At 46.5% G+C, this 19493-nt stretch overlaps 1 protein-coding gene across 3 annotated transcripts in view; it reads left to right on the top strand.

The window, feature by feature from the left end:
- Positions 1 to 19493, top strand: part of NDRG3 (NDRG family member 3) — a 589772-nt gene that overhangs the window by 501811 nt on the left and 68468 nt on the right. For 2 of the 3 annotated variants that reach the window (XM_085619018.1, XM_085619019.1), the window contains exon 15: positions 7024 to 7075. In XM_085619018.1, the coding sequence (XP_085475144.1) occupies positions 7024 to 7075 (52 nt within the window). Of the gene's footprint in view, positions 1 to 7023; positions 7076 to 7164; positions 7208 to 19493 lie in introns of those variants that run through there. The other variant, XM_085619020.1, reaches the window with a different exon arrangement.

Genomic DNA, 19493 nt, shown 5'->3' on the forward strand with positions numbered 1-19493 from the left:
TCGGGGCCTTTAACAATCGGTATAGCCCTCAGCAGAGGTCCATAAGGCTACATTAGAGGAACAAAAGATAGAGGGAAAAAACCCAATAAGGATCTAAACCCATGACTTTCAATAGTTTGCGTGCAGTTCCTTAATGCTGGTAAATAGATCACTGTGCTATATTGGAAAGATTGCAACTAATGAACTGAAAGTAACAAAATGATCTGTCAAAAGTAGTAGCTCACTTGCCGAACTAAATAAAATACAAATCTGCATGTTACCCTCTACGCTGCTTTGAGTCAAAACTGTGACTGGACAACAAACTGAACTCTCCCAGAAGTGCTTTAATCACTAAACCTATTTTAGCGCTATTATAACCCACTCAAAATTGCCAAACACACAAAGATATCTGCAGCAGGGGACTTAACCTGTGTGATATTTTAAAATGCAACCACTTGGAGGCCAATTAGGCAAGGTAGTGCAGATTTACTGTCATACATGTCCTTGTTGCCAGTTTCTTTGCAGCAGATTTCTTTTGAAAATAAATGTATATGTTGAGTGCCAGACTCTGCTTTTCAAGCTCTGTCCCTCATAACTCCACCCCCTTTCCCCTTCCGTACCTTGACCTTTATTCTTTTCACAAAGACCTGCATGGAGAATCGTATATAAGAGGTGAGCTGCTGGGCCTGCCCGTGATGCATGAGCACAGCGACAGGGCCGCTATTCCGCTCTCAGAAATAGAGTACAGCTTCTATGGTAAACAAAAGTCTTGAATGGTGATATGTGTAAATGTAAGATTGTGGGAGTGTCTGCATGCCACAGAAAGGCATGGGGCAGCAGCCAGTCTCTTTGTTGGATGCACTGGCAAAACTGTTCTTTTGTCAAAGAGTAATAGGTAAGAATGACTTCTCCGAGTCATGGTTAGGCGTGTGTGTGAGAACGACATTGTACCATTGCAGGTTATGAGAGACTGTTTGCAAAGTTCATTGTGTGTCTCTCAGGCATGGCTAGCAGAGGGAAGCTAGTGTGGAATAGCAGGTAGGAGAGAGCTGGGACTGCTGCACTCATGTGTGAGTGTACAGACAGAGTAGTGTGAGCACTCAACACGTTAGTGATATAGAGCACTGCAGGTCCAAACTTGATTACACTCGTTGAGGCTAAACTTCAGGGACAACCGCAGGTCAGGTGTGGAGTGTATGGGGGCAGCGATGAGTTTCAAACAGATGTGTATGCTCCATGTTACTCCATTCCGAGTCAAGCACAGTACCACTTGAGTACCAGGCCAGGTTCTCTCCATCAGAATAACTTTGAGAACATTGAGTGATCGAGATCCTGAGTCTCACCTGGTTTAGCTCCAGGCAGTAGTTTGGATTTGGCTATCCTGATGGAATGTGTTTACACCTCAGTATTAATTGGCTGACAACTAGATTGCATAGGTAATATTAGACCTTTATTTTTAGTCTGCAACATTTCTGTGGCTAGTTTCACATAAAGCTGCATACCCAGCTAAATACGAGCAGCCGGGAATGATGCTGGGAGAGGCTGTGTCTGAAAAGGTGCCATTTATACCGAGATTTGCCTCAGTACACGCATGCTGCTCATAAATGCCCTGCTCAGTTGTTTGGCCTGTGACATTACAAGAGGCTTTTTAAGCACCTTATCAAAAGTAAAATCGAAATCACATGACCCAAGCAAGCACACTACATAGTGCATGTGGCACACGGCCATTTGCCTACATACTAGTGTATCTTATGACTGTAGTATTGTATCTGATAGACTTTAGCCGCAGATTCCTTACCTTAGAATTTTCCCTAGGCACCAGACTGGATTCGGAAAATTTTCTAGCTGAACCTTTTGCGCGTCGGTTGAGGGCGGCGTGAGGCTCTGTTGCTTTATTGTACCCTTGGATTTGATGTTTGCGGAGTTTAAATAAGCCCATCCCCAAAGCGCTGACGTGAGTTTCTTCATTTCCACGCTACAACGTGGACACGGAAAAGCGGTTCCTCTGGCCATTTTTTGGCCTACTTCGATGTTTTTTTGTCTGGAACAGTGTGCCTTTTTTCCATGGCTTCTGGCATTTAACCTTGTGGGTCTTGTGCTCACCAGATGTCGTCCATGGACCCTCATTCTGTCTGTATGTGGTACTTGGGCTCGCACCACTACCCAGAGGAGTACGACGCCTGTCATTAACTGAAGTCCAAGTAGCTATGGGGGGGGCGACGGATGAATCTCCTGACGGCGCCCTTAATACAATACTCCAAGTCTCATCGATCTTGGTCTCCTCCCCATTAAGGATCTTTTGCTGAGCCGTTCCCATGGAAATCACTCCCAGTCGACGATAAGTATCATTGCAAGTGGTCGAAGTTGTGGCATACCCCAGATTTGTTGCCTCACGACGTGGTTTCCCACGGTGCCTCATGCTCTCAGCCTGAGAACCCCATGCAAGAGTCTCTCCCGCGCCTCCCTGCCTTTCCTGGATCAGAGGTGGCTCTGACCTAAATGAGAGGTTACTCGTGAGTTCTCCACTCCATTTTTGGATCTTCACCTTCCCCTGGTGTGCCTTTGGGCCCTAAGGAGGTGTCGGGTGCCTTGATTGTGTCCGCACTGTTGGGTTTGCCCTCGGCTGCAGTTGAATCAGTGTCTTCATCGATGTCGGTGCACAGCCCTTTGAGGTTCCCACCTGCGGCGCCGATCAATTCTGCGCCAGGTACCTGAGCTTGTGGAGCTCGCTCTGACGGTGTAGGCGATGTCTGATGCCATTCCATAGTCTTCTCCAGACGTCAGTGCCACTCTGGTTTGGCGTGGATCGACGTCTGGTGCAGAGCCAATCCATCATGTCCATGAGGAACCATCACATGAAAATTATTTGGAAGACGATTTGCAATGGGTTGGTTTGGTATAGCCAATGTCTGCAGTTCTTCCTATGATGGGCAGTTGGTTAACTGAACTAGGTGGGGCAAGTGGGTTAGTCTTCCCCTGCTTCTGGCCTTCTTTCTCTTCCGGGCCTAGCTATGGAGGACACCTCTTCTTTGGCAGACATGTTGTCAAGGGTGGTTGTGGTCTTGGATTTGTTTCTTCCTCTGGTGGCTAGGTCTACTGACCCCCTCATTGGGGCTAAGCCAGGTGTTGAACCCGTGCTACCCTTTCATGAGGTGCTGCACGATATTTTGCTTGGGGCCTGAGCTAGACCTGATTCTGGAGTTCCTGTGAACCGTTTGATTGCCCTTAAGCATCTCCCTGCCCCGACTGACCCAGCTTGTCTCCTCCAACACACCGCAGTTTCGTGGTTCAGGCCTCTACGGCTTCCCATGATTTGGATTGTCTTCATGCTCCGGTTGACAGATTCCTGGAGGCAGGACTCTTGTGGAAAGCATATTTTCTCTTCCACCACTGCAGCTTTACATGCAGTTAACACTTCTTGTGTCCTCGGTTTTTCTCATGCCTTATGGGATTCATCACTCCCAGATGCTAATCTGAGCGATCTGGCCCAGTTGATCTCGGATGGGCAGCACACTGCTAGAATAATTATTTGGTGTGGTATCCATACAACCAATTAGGGTGGCCGGGCCATGGCTTCTTCTGTGGCGTTGCAACAATGGGCTTGGCTTCGTACCACAGGGTTTTCAGAGGTAGTGCAATCTACTTTAATAGAAATGCCTTTTGATGGCTTCCATTTATTTGGTGCCCAGGCAGCTGCTTCTTTACGTTGATTTGGAGACTGTCTGGGTGGTCCGGACTCTTAGCTGTTTTCCCTAATCTTAACCTACATTTTTGTTCTATAGCTGGGTTGTTCACGCTCAGTCTGTTATTCTAGGTGGTTTCACAAACTTACACCTGCGTTTTGTACACTTTTGTAGTGCCCCTTTGTGGTCTGCTCCATATAGCACGTCACCTGGAGCGGTGTCCTAGCTGATGCAGGTCTTATTCTTTTTTGTATTTACACTTTTGACAACAGGTTGTGACCCAGTGTGATCTACTACATATTGAATAGGTTTTTCGGTTTTCTCTGCTGGAGGGTTCCTTCCCCAAGAGATCTTTTTTACTGTGGTATTTTTCTTGAACGCAGGTAGATTACCTGTGTTACCGGCTCTTACGGGCATTTGCCGTAGGCATGTTGCTGTTCTTGTTACTAATTTGCTATCCCTTCGGGGATCCTGTGTTTTTTCCTTTTGGGGGAAGGATGTGTACAGCTTGTTGGAATGCATTTACTGAGGCAATGTTAGTCTCTCCTGATTTTTCACGGTTCACCCTTTGTGTTAAAGGAGTTTCCAGTGGAGCAGTGAAATGTCTTACAAGGTCCCTCCTTGGTAATCCACGTTCTAGGACTGATCAAAGATTTTCGTTGGGACATCTTTTTCTCTTGTGTCCCCTTTTACTTTCGGCGACCGTTCTCTCCTTTCTTTAGCAGTGTGCATTTCTGAATACGTATGATATGCAGGATCGTCCTACTGATGTTTTTTGTTGTGGTTTAGCAAAAAATTCACTATCTGTGTGGTCGTGCATGAGAGTTTCAAATGCTCTTTCTTTTCACGACCACCCTCGTGTCCTTGCTCTGACTCTTTCTGTCTGGTACTGGTACTATTGTGGTATATATGCTACGTATTTAACTTGCTGCCTGTTGGTCCATGGCATCAAGTTGTTTATATTTCTCCCCTTTCGCCATGCTCCTTCTATAAGTTAAAGGGGTTCATCCATCTGCGTATGGATTCTTGGTCTTACTATTAGTTTCTAACCAATGGGTCCATCTTTTGGGTTTTCATAGACAGTTATGTTCATTTGTGGTGTTCAATTTCGTATAACCTGCTCTTCAGGATTCTATTATTGCCATGGGAGTCACTTTTGGAGTTCCTTTCTTCATGGTTAGTAGGCGTGGGAGATGGGGAGAGACAAGAACGTCCGAAATGTGTCATGGTAGCGTTGGGCGAGTGTGGTCGTGGCCTAAACACTTCGCAATATTTCTGTATGTAGATCCATGTATTTAAATGTATATAAATGTATCTCCATCTTGAAGACTAATCAGTACACAATACAAGATATTGAGTATAATGTGCAAACTTCTTGCTTAGTTATCGAAGTCCATCTCCGCTTTCTTCTAAAACAGTGGCAGTAATACAGGGAGTTTCAAGTTTTATGACTGATCTGGTTTTGCAATTGCAGCAAGCAGTTTTTGAAAATTCTCAGACAGTAAAACAGTTTGTGCTTTTTTTCATCATGATCCTCTGATTAAATTACTTCACTTGTAAATCTGTAAAATCCATATGCATAGCGTGCTGCCAAGGTCCCAATTATAGGTTTCCACCTCAGCTTGAACGTATCCTGGGGTTGCATTACATAACGTGCCCTGGGGGCGCAACGCGTGCAATCGCCCGCTTTCCGTGCCCCCAGGGCACTTTGGTATTACAGAAGGGCCCGCATATTACGGAAGGGCCCGCAGACGCTTGTGTAATACAGATAGCGCAGCCGCACATAAAGCGCCAGTGCTATCTTGCGGGGGCATGCCCCATGCAAATGAAATGAGGGAATCCCTTAGCATCTGCGCCGATGTCCTATTACAAGTTGTTGAACAGAAACAGGGTTTAGGCTATACTCAGTAAGGCCGTGCCTTATATCAGAAGTAACAATAACAATGCCAGTACTGATGGACTTTTTTACTCCACTTTCTTATGTGGGAACATTTCGAAAGAAAACAAAATGAACAGGGGACCTTTTGTTTAGTCGATTTAATCAATCTGTTTATGCGTTTTGTTTTCAATTTAACAAAAACTTTTTTTGTGTATTTCCACAATTAACATTGAACTAATAACACAAAATGTTTACTATACATAAATAGACCCATTCAACCACAGTCATATCAACATTCACTCCCATACCACACTGGACAGTCCAGAACCAAACATACTATATATAAAAAAGCAATCTAAATTTTCTTTAAAGACACAAATTACAACTTGGCCATAGAAAAATGGTATATTTTGTAGGAAACAATGTTGAGAGTTCCAAATGATTCTTTAAGTTCATTAAGCCAAAAGATAAAGGTCGACGCGTTTCAAGCCCCTTCTAGTACTGGGGCTCTCATCAGGACCTGGGAGCTGTGATTGATGTGTCCACCAGACCTCTTGCCGTGTAAAATGTGTAGCGGTGTTGGGACAGAATTAATCTTGGATCTCCGGGCTGTAGGCGAAAAAAATCACTTCTGTTGCTTTCGTCGAAGCCCATTTCCTCCGAGTTTGAAGAGTGAGAAGCAACGAACAAAGTGATCCGATCACGACGCACAACAATTATCGACGAAAGCAACAGAAGTGAACAAAACGCATAAACAGATTGATTAAATCGACTAAACAAAAGGTCCCCTGTTCATTTTGTTTTCTTTCGAAATGTTCCCACATAAGAAAGTGGAGTAAAGATGTCCTATTACAGACATGGGCGCAGAGGTGAAGACACTCTCAGGAGGCACACTGACAGTTCGGCGCCTAAATGGTGGCACACTGTCAGTGCGCCACCTGAGAGCAGCCCTCTGGAGGGGGGTCCTATGGACCCCTCAGACATCCCCTTGCGGGCAGGTGCAGTAACTGACTGCACCTGCCTGCAAGGGAATCTCTAATCCCCCTTCAAAGCACTGGCGGGTTGCCGCCTGCACTGTGAAAACACGGAGCGGATTTAAAGCAGCTGCTCCGTTTTTCACAGGAATGCGCTGCCCCAAGAGCAGCGTGAGGATGCGGCTGCCCTGGGGGCAGCGCATTCATGGTAATAGGGCACATTTTCATTGTTTGCGCTGGGTACATGTTTTTAAAGGGGCTCCCAGGGCACACAATGAAAATGTACACTTACCGTAATACAGCCATTGGTTTCTGTAGCCATTCTCGGTCAGATTCCACGCCCTATTGTTGCATGCACAGCACACCATGTTAATCTCAAACTGTTCTGTGTAGACATTACTCTGCTCTTTGATGCTAGGTCCAAAGTGTATCAAAACTCAAAAGGACAAAAATATATACCAACCAAACTAGTAAAGTATTAACAATTGCGTTGTTTTGTCTCCTTCAGCCAGGAAAGCTTGCAGAAGCGTTCAAGTACTTTGTACAAGGAATGGGCTACAGTAAGTATTCGTCTAATTGGTGAACAAATGCCACCCACTCTGTTTTAGAAGCCATAAAAATATGACCATTATACTTTCTTTTTGCATAGGAATTTACCTAAAAGGACTTTAAAATGTCGGCCTTGGTAAACAGTGAGCCAAACTTAATTTGTATATTAAGTGTTAACACTATAACCTGCGTGTTTTCATTCAAGTGATTGCGCTCTATACGAAGACCAGAGCCAAATATTTCCAAGAAATAACTAAGACCATTAACCTCTATTGGCACAATCCAAGTAGTTCTGTAGAATGCATGACACTTCACACTACTGTAGAGTAGGTGCTTGCTTCCTTTTAAAATATTAATGAACTATGTATATCTAGCAAAGATGTAATCATAACAGCTATAATCATAATTTCATTTTTAGGCCTTGCCTACAGACAACTTTTAGGTGTTCATTGTCAAAGACCAATTATGTGTAGTTCTTAGATAGGGCTTTGGATCAAAGCCGTTGGTTTTCATTGTTTGGTTACCTTGTTAATCTTGCTTCTTATTTAATGGTTTTCTTTCCTCTTGTGTTTGTCCCTTCGGTGGAGAACAGCATATTTACTATGCTTTTGATTGGATGAGTCCTATCCTTCCAAATCTGACAGCAGGAAACCACTTTTCTTTCCTCAGCACTCCATTGGAGCACATGCATTTTCTTGCTCTCTACTAGGTGTGCTGAGTGCACACACCCACTCTACTGCATGCACACCCTCACACACATGCCCTCAGCCTTGTTCAGTGTGTACAAGCATGGAATGTTGGACTCTCTGGCTCTTTCACTTACCGGTATTGTCTATAGACTCCTAATGTGTAATAAGGGTTAACCCTTTAGCATAGAATTGGAAGGCCCTCCAACTAATAATTCAAATAGCACAGTGCTTTAGTACCTTGTGAATGGTTTGGGACATTGTAATAGAGGATAGGTAACCCTATCTGTGCCTCTCTTGGCGGTTTTAAAGTATTGATTCTGCAGCTGGGTGCTGAAGGTCGAGTTTTAATTAGTCAATTTAATATCAAACTCCCATGCCTGATGCGCTCAATGGATGCTATATTGAAGCTAGTATACAACTCTTGTGGAAAAACGCTTAATAAATGTAGTATGTTGAGCCAACAAAGAATTTAAACTATATTGATGTTGGGCGATAGGTTAACATATTCCAATTTTAGGTAGTCCAATTTCATGAAAGGTTATCATGGCAAGGCCTAAAAGTTACATATATTGGGGTTCAAACCAATGACAATGTTTTTGATTTTAAACATGTGGCGCCTATTCTTATGGTCGTTAATAATTTATTTTGGCTTGTGGGTATTCCTTGTTATAACTTTACCACTACTCTTCAAGAACCAGCTCTGCCATATTCCAGCAACTAAATAAACCTCATACATTTATCATTCTTGAGCCCCACCGGACTAAACACTAGTGCCTCACTCACTCAATTGTGAAAGATGTTGTCCTTCTTAAATTCGCCCATTGAATTCTGAGGCTTGCATATTTGCACAAATACTTTTTAATTAAACTACTTTGATGGACCAGGATTGTATGTCCTGGGGCAGCAGACATTGTCGGATAAAATAGTTCTTTTTCAAGGAATATTAGTTATTAACTCTGAATATTAATGTCCATGTATAGGAACCTGGCTCTCTATAATGTGCACCAAAATGAGGAACACAGTGCAGAGTGTCCAGGTGACTTTTTTTGGTTTACAGGGGATATAATAATAATCCCAAATGCTCTTTTGTGGTAGTGTGAACGAGCGATTTAGACTTATCAGAGGATAGTGGTAAGCATTTATTGCAAATAACACATTTTTATAGGAATTTAGACACCAAGATCATCGTAATCGGGTAAGTACTTTTTGAGTTATCACTTAAAATATACAAAAATACACTTGTATTTGTAGCCCTGAAGTAGTAATGTTATCCTATGGGAGAAAACATATACTGCATAGTTCACTTGTCAACGACTTGCAGGACTGTTCTGAACTTAAGATTGGTAGGGGGGCACGGTCCAAGGCAGCTCCAACTGGTCTCCTTGGTCGGCTCTGGGGTGTCCGGGTGCAGAGGTGCATTTAGGCATCGGGTGCCCTGTTCAAGTCAATGGGAAATGGTCCTGATGAGAAAAGGCTGCAAGCAGGGATTGGGGGGCCAGTGTGGTTGAACCCACGGAAAGCCCAGGTCTCAAGGGTCTCTGGCACTCAGGGACACCGTAGGTTCACTGGTACTCTGGCTGGGGGGCTCGTATGCAGGTCTTTCATCAGTGGGGAAATCCTTGGTTAGATCGATTTGCCATTGATGAGAATACGCAATGCCAGCAGGTCTGCGTGTTGGAGTTTCCAAGGCGACTCTTGATCGGAGACGCTTATCTTGAGTTAAGCACAGGCCTCCTGTGTGCCTTTCTGCCCATTCCCCTCCTGCCCAGAATGTTCAAGAACATCAGGAACAACTGGGTCCAGGTCATCCTTGTGGCACCAGATTGGACATGGAGTCTGGTATCCTGAACTATTTTCGCATGGCCAACGGTCCTCCGATCAGGCTGCCCCTTTGGGAGGATCTTCTGTCGCAGCTGCAGGGGAAGGTTATCCACCCGAACCTGTAAACGCTCCGCCTTCTTGCGTGAAGATTGAGCGGCGACAATTGGCAACTTTTGGCCTCTCGCCCAAAGTCTGTAACCATATCTTGAGAGCCAGGCGTCTCTCTACAAAGATGGTTTACGACTGCCTCTGGCCAAAACTTGTGGCCTGGTGCACAGAAAAACATTGATTTCCCCTTTCTAACCCCCTTTCTATGGTTGTCCTGTTCGCTTTTAGATTGAGCCTAAGCTGTGTGCATGAGCTGTCTTCGAGACATGCAGTATTCACTTCTGTGGGCTTTGAACACACCAGGCACCTTTCATTGGTTGTTTCGTTTGGGTTTCAAAATGCCTTTGGTGTCGTTGGTGAATTGTTTACATTTGTCCCGCCTTTTGGCTGTTTTGTTCCTACCCTGGAGACAGCCCCTACTACATGTATCCCTTCACTATCGGCCATATGTTTAGTTTCGGCGCACTCAGGTTTTTTTTATAGCCTTTGTTGCAACTTTGGCTATCGTCCCTCTGAAGTTGGTGCTCTGAATGTTTCGCCGGAGCAGTCCCCTTCGTTTACTTTAACATAATAGATTACGGATAACTAATATTACACGGAAGTGTTTCTGTTCGCATGCCTCCCCTTGTTGTTATCCCGCACCCACAGTTGTAAATCATGTCGTTATCCAGTTACCCTCCTCCTGCTTGTTTATTTTTCTGCCGGCCTGGAAGGGCCAGACATCTGACGCCCTGGTGATGGGCGAGGAGGCAAGCGCTGCACCCCCAGGCGCCAGTTCCAGAGGGAGACGTTGACTAAATGTTCTGATAGTTCAGTGGATTAACATATCCACTCCAGAAACCTATGTCTGGCCTCATGGCCTTAGGTTCCAAACCTGGTGCATCTGTTCAGCCTCTTATCCTTTGGAGGTCGACATTTTATTAGATGTTCTTTCATCCCCTTGTGATTCACATGTACATTATTCATCTCATGAATTACTTCACGTACGCAGGCAATGAACATTTGTGTTCATTCATCTGAGATGGGGTAGGAAAATTCTAAATTTGCGTTTATATTCCTTAATGTATTTGGTGTACAGCACCTACCGCAAAACTGATATTACTAGTGCACTTTCAAACGTCGCTTATAATTGGCCTGCCTTCCCCTACTTTTTGAGTACGAGTTGGGTGTTTACGTAGGTTTGTGGCTGGAACCAAACAAATCGCAATCTGGGTCACAGTTTTACACACTGTGCGGTGTAATAGAAAGAAACAGCCCTTCTTAAAGCGCACACGGCAGTGAAACAGTTAGATATGCGTCTTCCAAGCCATGTGATTCACAAGAAGTGAACCTGGATGCAGAGGACTGACCCAACCAGCAGGTTTTGCCGGGTGAAGTGCGACCGATTACAGGAAGTCCTGGCAGTAATCGATCCTCTGAATGACTAACGCAGGTCAGCCTGAGTCTGCTGCATCAAAAGTAAGGAGCGGGCGTATCCGGCTGAGGATCACACATACCCTGCCTTGTGTGTGGCAAGGAAGACCCAGAGTGATTGGATGGGAGAATGGTTACAGACCCTTGACTCCTCACCGCCTGGGGAGAAGGAGGGTGCATGATGGGGTGGAAGGGGGCCTTCCGGACTGTTTAAGGTACAGCTTGCTCATGGAGCACTGAAGCAACAGGGAGAGAGGCATGCAACCTGGAAAACGATACACAAGGCCACCTTTTAATGTAGTCCCCCTCCACACTATCAACCCGGAGCAGGTATTACTGAAATAAGCTGTTAGAAGAGGCAAACGTCAGTACAATTGTTGTTATGATCGTTTGCTCCATTTCGAGCCGCCTAACACTTGCTTCACGGGAAGATCTACATAAAATATGTATAGTCTTGAGAATTAAGTCGAGAGGATGACTCAGTGAGCTGAATGCCCCCTGCCAACACATGCAGTGTTCTGGAGGTAATAGATGCAATTCCTTGCATGTTAGACTCATCCCTTCCATCATTCGAAAGTTAGGCAATTTAGTTCCACAAATGGGGCAATAACATTAGTTACTAACAGTAAACGTGTTATTGTAATACTACATACAAATATTTTTAAATACAACTACATATAATAAACACTGAGTAGATCACACGGATCTCTGCAGCCAGGTATGCATAGTTCACACATCTGCTTGCTACAATAATGTCTTCATGCCCTACCATGTGCCATCACCAATAGACCTCAAACGATCTGTGATAACTGTGGATCAATAAAAACAAGACTTGTGCCATTCTTTTGGTTTCTGAAGACCCATGTCCTTCAGAAATAATTGCTCACCTTTTTGCTTAATCTACTTCCTTACATTCCACCATCCCCAGATCAACGACTGTATACCAACTCCATAGGTCACTCAGACTGTACACATGTGATAGCCTGAAATTCTTCAAATGTGCTCCATCACTGGCAGAGTGAAATCTATTCCATAATTTTAGCGCTCATCTGAGACAGTATTGACAGACCAGCAACATGGACCTAAGCTTTTACTCTGCCCTGTATAACTTAATCTAACACAACATGTTAGGCCATGCAAAATCTGATTCTTACAGAGCCACCAAGCTTCGAGGTGGAAGTGTTTCATAAAAATACATTTGTGTTAAAAGTGGCATTTACACTCAAAACTTTTAATTGCTTGGTCAAATTACAGTGGTTTCCTAGATGCTTTGGTATTCCTCGCGTAAACGCCTTATTTTCAAAGACCAGCTTTGTGTGTTAAAAAAGGGGTGTTTTTTCATTGTTTTCTCAGGAGAAATTAATAATGTGGTCTGCATTTAATTGCTGCGTTTACAGTAGTTGCTCATCTTATTTTGATTTTCTCTGCCGTAGATATAGGAAACCAGACGGTATACCTTCTGCATTAAATGCAAATCGGGTGTTTTGAGGCTACCGTTTTCATCTGCCCTCAATCGCCATATTTTAACAGATGAATGAACGGAGCAGCCTTTCTGTTAAAACCCTGATTGCACCATGTGAGAAATGCCTGCGGCCAGAATGAGCCGGGGGTGGGGTGCCAGGGGGGTGAATGCTTTTTAATTAAATTTTTTTTAAAAAGAAAAATCAAACTTGCCTTCGCCTCCGGTCCCCCGCAGCCTCACGTCGCGTCTCCTCTCTGCTCACAGGAAGCAGAAGCAGGCAGCCTCCCTCTCCTCCCCTAAGCTGATCACAACACTGCAATGGCAGCGTTGTGAATGGTTAGGACGCCGACCACACAGATATCTATGGGGAGGCCATTTTCTCTATGTAGGCTGCATGACATACAGAAAATAGTGCGTATGACTGGTTTGGTCAGCCCTGGGGCTAACCAAACAGTCAGCGCACTCAGTGGGCAAGCCACTCCTCCCCTGGACTCCTCCAGGACTGCCCACCCCCAACCAGGCATACCGTTCTGCATTTTTGCAATGCCAGAAGCAGACACACAAAATGGTATTTAAAATACCATTTTATGTTTCTGCTTCTTGCACTGCGAGAAAGCAGTGGGGCGATGCTCCTCTGCCCACGTGGAGGAGCCGCCCCCAAAGGTCGGTGATCAACACATCCATCACACTCCTTGAGTCTCTGGTACAGAACAGAGAAATGCATACACTTATAGATCCTTCACGGCTGAGCAAAAACACTTAACATACGGGCAGTTACCAGGGATCGTCTTAAAGTTCTTTTCACGTTCTAGAGAGAAGCGAGCTAGACTGTTGTAAGTCTGGGCAGATCACACCCCGTGAGCCTCTGATGCAGAACAGAGAAATTAATACACTTCTAAATCCTTCACGGCTGAGCTGAACCACCTAACATACAGGCAGTTACCAGGGATCGTCTAAAAGTTCCTTTCACATTCTAGACAGAAGCGAGCTAGACTGTTGTAAACCTGGGCAGATTTGAATTACTGTGTCAAAATTCCTGAATTATGCGTTACAAGAAATTTGTGCCGTTTCTCATCAATTTTATTGCGCAATAGTTGCTGTGGCAAAAAATGTCTCACCAATTCTCCGTGATTTGCTCATGTCCTTGGGTGAGAAAGTAATACAAGATACTTTCAAACTATAAGCGTATATTCTAGAGGTGGGCAGGCCAACAAATTCACAGTGGGTGCAAAGCCAAAGCGTGCAAACGTTCGGCTCTGGCTTTAAAAGCCCATGCACGAGCCAAGCCTTAAAACATTTTGGCATGTAAATCATGCAACAAACATGTTAAAAATATAAAGTATCCTCAGAATTCATAAAAGTTTATCCTTAGACCATTCACCTTAGTACTTCAGATTATATCAGTATTTTGGGAAATATTATTATTAGAGATAGTTTTTAAACATGCACTGAGAAACATTTCTGCTCTGCCCTGATGACCTTTCTAATAGCGAACTAAAACGCAATTCAGTTGCTATGTATACCTTAAATGCGGCCTAGATTGTTACTATAGATGGAGCAGCATTATGGGCTACTAAGCCAAACACAATAGAGTTTTTGAATGTCCACATCCTGAAATTTTGTATTTAAAAGGGCTCTCATATGTGAAAATGAACAAAAGGGGCTCAGTGAAATAAAGTAACCAAGGATCACACAGTTTGGTCAAGCATGGAAGGTGGAATTGATTCCAGCCACATTTTCCACTTTCACACTGTACAATCGTGCTACTAGGTGGGTACCTCTTTTTTACATCAAAGGTTAATAATGCCTTGTCCTTAATTCTTTAAGGATGAAATTAGAGCATGGGTGTACTGAACCTTGCCTAAAGACAAAAGACCACTTCATAATTGACACACTGTTAAAACCTTTTTAGATAGTAAAATGCTGCTATAGTACCAACACAGCATCACCTCCTCACATCACCAACTCCACATCACTCAGCACCACCTTAGCATGACTCAGCAGCACCTCCGTATCATTCAGCATCACCTGAGCACCACCTCTGCACCACCGCTGCACCACCTCTGCACCAGCGCTGCACCACATCGGCACCAGCGCAGCACCACCTCGGCACTAGCGCAGCACCTCCTTGGCATCAGCGCAGCACCATCTCCCCACCTCCGCACCAGCACTTCCCCCACCTCCGCACCAGCACTTCCCCCACCTCCGCACCAGCACTTCCCCCACCTCCGCACCAGCACTTCCCCCACCTCCGCACCAGCACTTCCCCCACCTCCGCACCAGCACTTCCCCCACCTCCGCACCAGCACTTCCCCCACCTCAGCACCAGCCCAGCCCTACCTCAGCAGCAATTTAGCACCACCTTAGCACAGCAATAGCGTAGCAGGGTAAGCTGGAGCTACTGGGCACAGCTGCGGGGGAGCGAGGGGTTGAGGCCTTTTACTCCTTATGTCCAGAGCCCGACCTACTACTGTGGAAATTAGCCTTTTAGGGGTCCACCGGTGCAGGGGTTCACCCTTATCTGTCCACGGGTCCTTAGACCGACAAAATAGGGATTGGCACGGAAGCTGTAATTCAAAGTACAAGTTTATTCTCTCATGAGTTAGACCACGTCCATACAACACCCTCAAGTGTTCCAGGAGGTACTGGCTTGAATACACAGACCATGGGTCTTTTATACTGAGTTTGTTGCAGAGTAAGCATGGAGACTAAAATAGAAGGTACAGTTCTTCACAGAAATAGTTATCGACAAACATGGGCAGATGGATATCTTAGTCAGCGAAGTGGGAGAAGAAACAGAACTGCTTACATCAGTAAGACATGATGGACAGTTACATTTTCAAACAGGTGCATTCTAGCAGCTACAGGCCTCTCTGAGCTCATACATTACTTGAGCTTAGATATAGGAGTTAACTAAAGCTGATGACTCAAGCAGAATAGAAAGGCAAGCAACAGTGAAGATGGAAGGACCACATGGCTAACAAAATGGATGCCACAACCAAGATGGCGTCAGCTCATGCTAACACCAATTATTTTCGATTTCCACACTACAGATCCTTAAGCACTTGATTCGCAGTGGTAGCGCAGTCAGGCAGTCCAAAGCTTCTCGGGGTGAGGGGGGGTGTTGCAGCAGACACAGGGTGAACACAGGCTCACAACTCAAAATAATTTCAGCATCAGCAATAAATGATTGTCCAGCCAAATACTTGCTTTTATGAAATATAACAATATATACAAACAAAGTAAAATACAACATTCATTAACCATACACACAGTTCCCTAAGGTCAGAGCTATAGGGTTTTATAGGTGGGTCCCTGAGTCCCACTCCCTTATCACTAGCAGTAGTGGTTATTCCCCATTCACTTTGGACAGGGAATCGAGTATCCCGAACCGTGTCCCAGGGAGCAGACGCGCTGGCCAAGATGGCGCCTCGGGACTCCGGTGACCTCCTTTGAGCCGACTTTGAGTGGGGATTCCATGTAATACCCTAACGGCCTATAACTATCTCTGGAGGTGGACTGGGATTGCCCCTATTACCATAGGGCTTTCTCATTTCACGAGACAAATACTGATTCCCAGCCGCTCCTGACTCAAACATGGCGCCCATATTGCTTTTGCTTCGGGCAGGACTTTTCAGCTCTCTCCAGCTGGTGACCTCCTCCCTGGATCATCATGGAGTCTCCTGGTCGACCATAATCTCTATCCAGGGAACTGGCCTGTCCTTAACAACAAGGGACTTGAACAACACTCCGTGCCCGACCCTAAAATGGCTGCCACTGATCCCACCTAGTCAAGGACAAGTCTTGTGGTTGAAAACCCCCAGCCTCAGTCAGTGATCAACAACCTTGACCTACCCGACCTAAAGAGGGCTGCCAAGCTACAGATCCTCTCCTACTCCCCCTCCCCCCCCCCCCCCCCACCACCATCTCCACTCACCCGCACATGGACTCGAGTCTTTCGTTCGCCTCCTGATCCTAAGCCGGCGGAGTCCGAACCGCATGGCTGATCCCCGGTGGAGCTGCTTCGACCGCTATAGGGGAGACTGGCTCCGGCACACCGCTTTGGCCGTCACCTACCCAGCCAGTCTTCGGACATTTGTCTCGTCTTCTCCGCCACTGCTGTCTCCTTCCTTTGGACTCCCAACTCTCCCAGATCTGTTTGGATCCTGACTCTCGTTTTCGCTAATAACTCCTGTATTGAATATGTATTCATTCTGTTATTAATGTGAAATCTCCGTAATTTGTAATGCTGTTTCCTTATGTAAAGCGTTCAGATACCTCAGGGTCTAGCCAGCGCTATATAGAACTCAAAATATAGGCGACATTCATATTAGTCCCTACTAGTGGTCCAAGTCTCAGGAGTCCCACTTGGACTCTTTGTAAGACCTGGGGTCTCCAGGCCCTAAGGGGGTAACGTGACACGAGCGGCTGGGCACCCAAAGGCTTGTGTGTAAAGCGACCATACAACACGCACATCCACTGAAGCAAGGAACGCACACAATAAGGGACGCCACACTGTAGAGATTTATGCAAATAACTCAAGTTTTATCCAAGCAGTTCGAGATAAAGGCAGTTCATAACATATATATGCACTTCATGAGATATAAATTCAGTTAAGGAGATGACAATGGCGATTCACTTATGTCCGCGTTTGATCCGCTAGCATCATATTCACCAGTATGATATTCACCAGTATGATATTCACCAGTATGATGGCCACCAGTATGATGGCCACCAGTATGATGGCCACCAGTATGATGGCCACCAGTATGATGGCCACCAGTATGATGGCCACCAGTATGATGGTCACCAGTATGATGGTCACCAGTATGATGGTCACCAGTATGATGGTCACCAGTATGATGGTCACCAGTATGATGGTCACCAGTATGATGGTCACCAGTATGATGGTCACCAGTATGATATTCACCAGCACCTTGTATATTTTACTCCTGTGGTAGGGTTTGGGGATTGTAGCGCTACTCCTGGGGGCGTGCAGGGACCCAGGGCAGACCTCGCGGGCCTACCGCTACCTTGGGACAAATCTGACGAACACCTTCAGAGCAGAGCATTAGAACATAGCGCCACTCGTAACCAGCACGCAGTGCATACTTCAGAGCAGAGCATTAGAACATGGCGCTTCTCGTGATCAATAGCAATGTATACTTCAGAACAGAGCATTTAGACCAGCGCTCTACTCGTAATCAGTAGCAATGAGGACTTCAGAACGGAGCACAACGAGTCGCGCGAAGCGAGCCTCTCGTACTCCGGTGCAGTTCGGGAGACAAAGTTCCGGAATAGTCAGTGGGGAACAAGGGCGAATCCCTCGGAGGGGTCTCTCTGTCGTTGTGACCAGGGGACTACCACGGAGAGGGAACCCGGGCTCAGGGTGCGGTGTGGCTCCCAGCCTGTAGGGGGCGCACCGGGGTCAGTCCCAAGCCTCCGGGCTTACCTTGCTCGACGTCGGGAAGGCGTCCACACCGGCTCCGAAGTCCGCAGGCGATCCTGTTGCGACTGGGGTCGGTCACGGCCTCACGCACCTTCAACACAGCTGCGACGGCAGCGACGGGGCCCCGGGCTTCTCCTCGGGCCTCGCGACGTTGAGGGGCACTCTTCCGGCCTCCGGGCCGCAGCGGTGAGCGCGCTTCAGCCTCCACGCCACAGGGGGGGCTCAAATTAAGCTGGGGGCTCCGCGATCAACGGAGCACGCTGCCGGGGATCCCAGGCCAGGTCAGGGAGCGCAGGGGTCACAGCGCTAAGACCTGGTTGATCCTCAGCGATACCACAATTGGTTAGATGGGTAGTTTCAAGGTTCAGTCTGGACACGCAGTCTCAGCATTCAGTTCCGTCAATCAGTTGCTCGTGAAAGTCTTGATGGCGCAGATGTATCTGGCGCCCTTAAGGGGTTCTGTTACAGGGGGATAGGGGGTGAGTTGGCGACTAGGTCCTTCTCAGTCAGGCTGGGCAGAGGTTCCCTGGGTCCTCCTACTGCTGGGCAAGATCAGTGGGTTTCACAGGATCCCTCACTCACTTAAGAGGCAGCACCTAAATCCTGTCACTCTCAGAGGCATAAGTCCCTGGCTAGGCCCTACCGCCTACACTCCTGCATGGATTCTCCAGCTCTGCTCTACCCCACTGGCCAACTGACTAGAAAAAGTTCCCCCTCTCACTTATGTATCCCTAGGTCAGGTGACCTCTAGCCAAGGCGGCAAAAGTAAAAACCACACCTCCCTTCTAGAAGGTTCCAGCACATTCCAGGAGCTTCCCCATTCTACCTGTGGGACAAAAAAGGCGGGCTGGTGTCGCAACATTGTTGTGGGGTTCCAGCCAGCTCCTGGCAGCTAGGGTGCTACTAATAAAGACCACTCCGCAGTACCAGGGGCCTGTGGCAGCCATCTTGGGAGAAGGGAGCACCTGCACCTTAACACTGATTGGCAATGAAAAACCGAAGTCCAACATCAAAATGAGGGTGGAAAAAATGAGGCACGATCAAAAATAGATGGGGAGACCACCCTAGGGCTGACAGGTCCAACACTCTTTATTAAAGTTAAGTGTTCTAGCACTGAGGTGTCATATGGCAGGCCAGCTCCCCATGGGCCATCTGGCCCGTAAATCCATCTTACCAGTGCCAGCAGGATCTGAGTGACTGGAGTCTCCAAGCGCTGCCTTTGCGGGCGCTGAAGCCGTCTCCGGTAAGTTCCTCAAATGTGGCCCAGCATTGGTCAGGTGGGAGGTGGGGTGGGGGGATTTTGGGGTGGGGGCTCCTGGTGCTGGTCTTCAGTAGAGGCTTGGGCCCCATCGGGTCACTGGCAGCCTCTGCCTCACAACTGTCTCAACCAGACCACACTTCTTGCCTTTGCCGGTGTCCCTCCCCCCTCCCCCTCCGGTCCTCCCAAGCATACGGGGGATCACCATCCTCATTCTCTACAGGGCTAC

Source organism: Triturus cristatus, chromosome 7 (genome assembly GCF_964204655.1).
Source record: "Triturus cristatus chromosome 7, aTriCri1.1, whole genome shotgun sequence".
In the NCBI taxonomy this organism is placed as follows: Eukaryota; Metazoa; Chordata; class Amphibia; order Caudata; family Salamandridae; genus Triturus; species Triturus cristatus.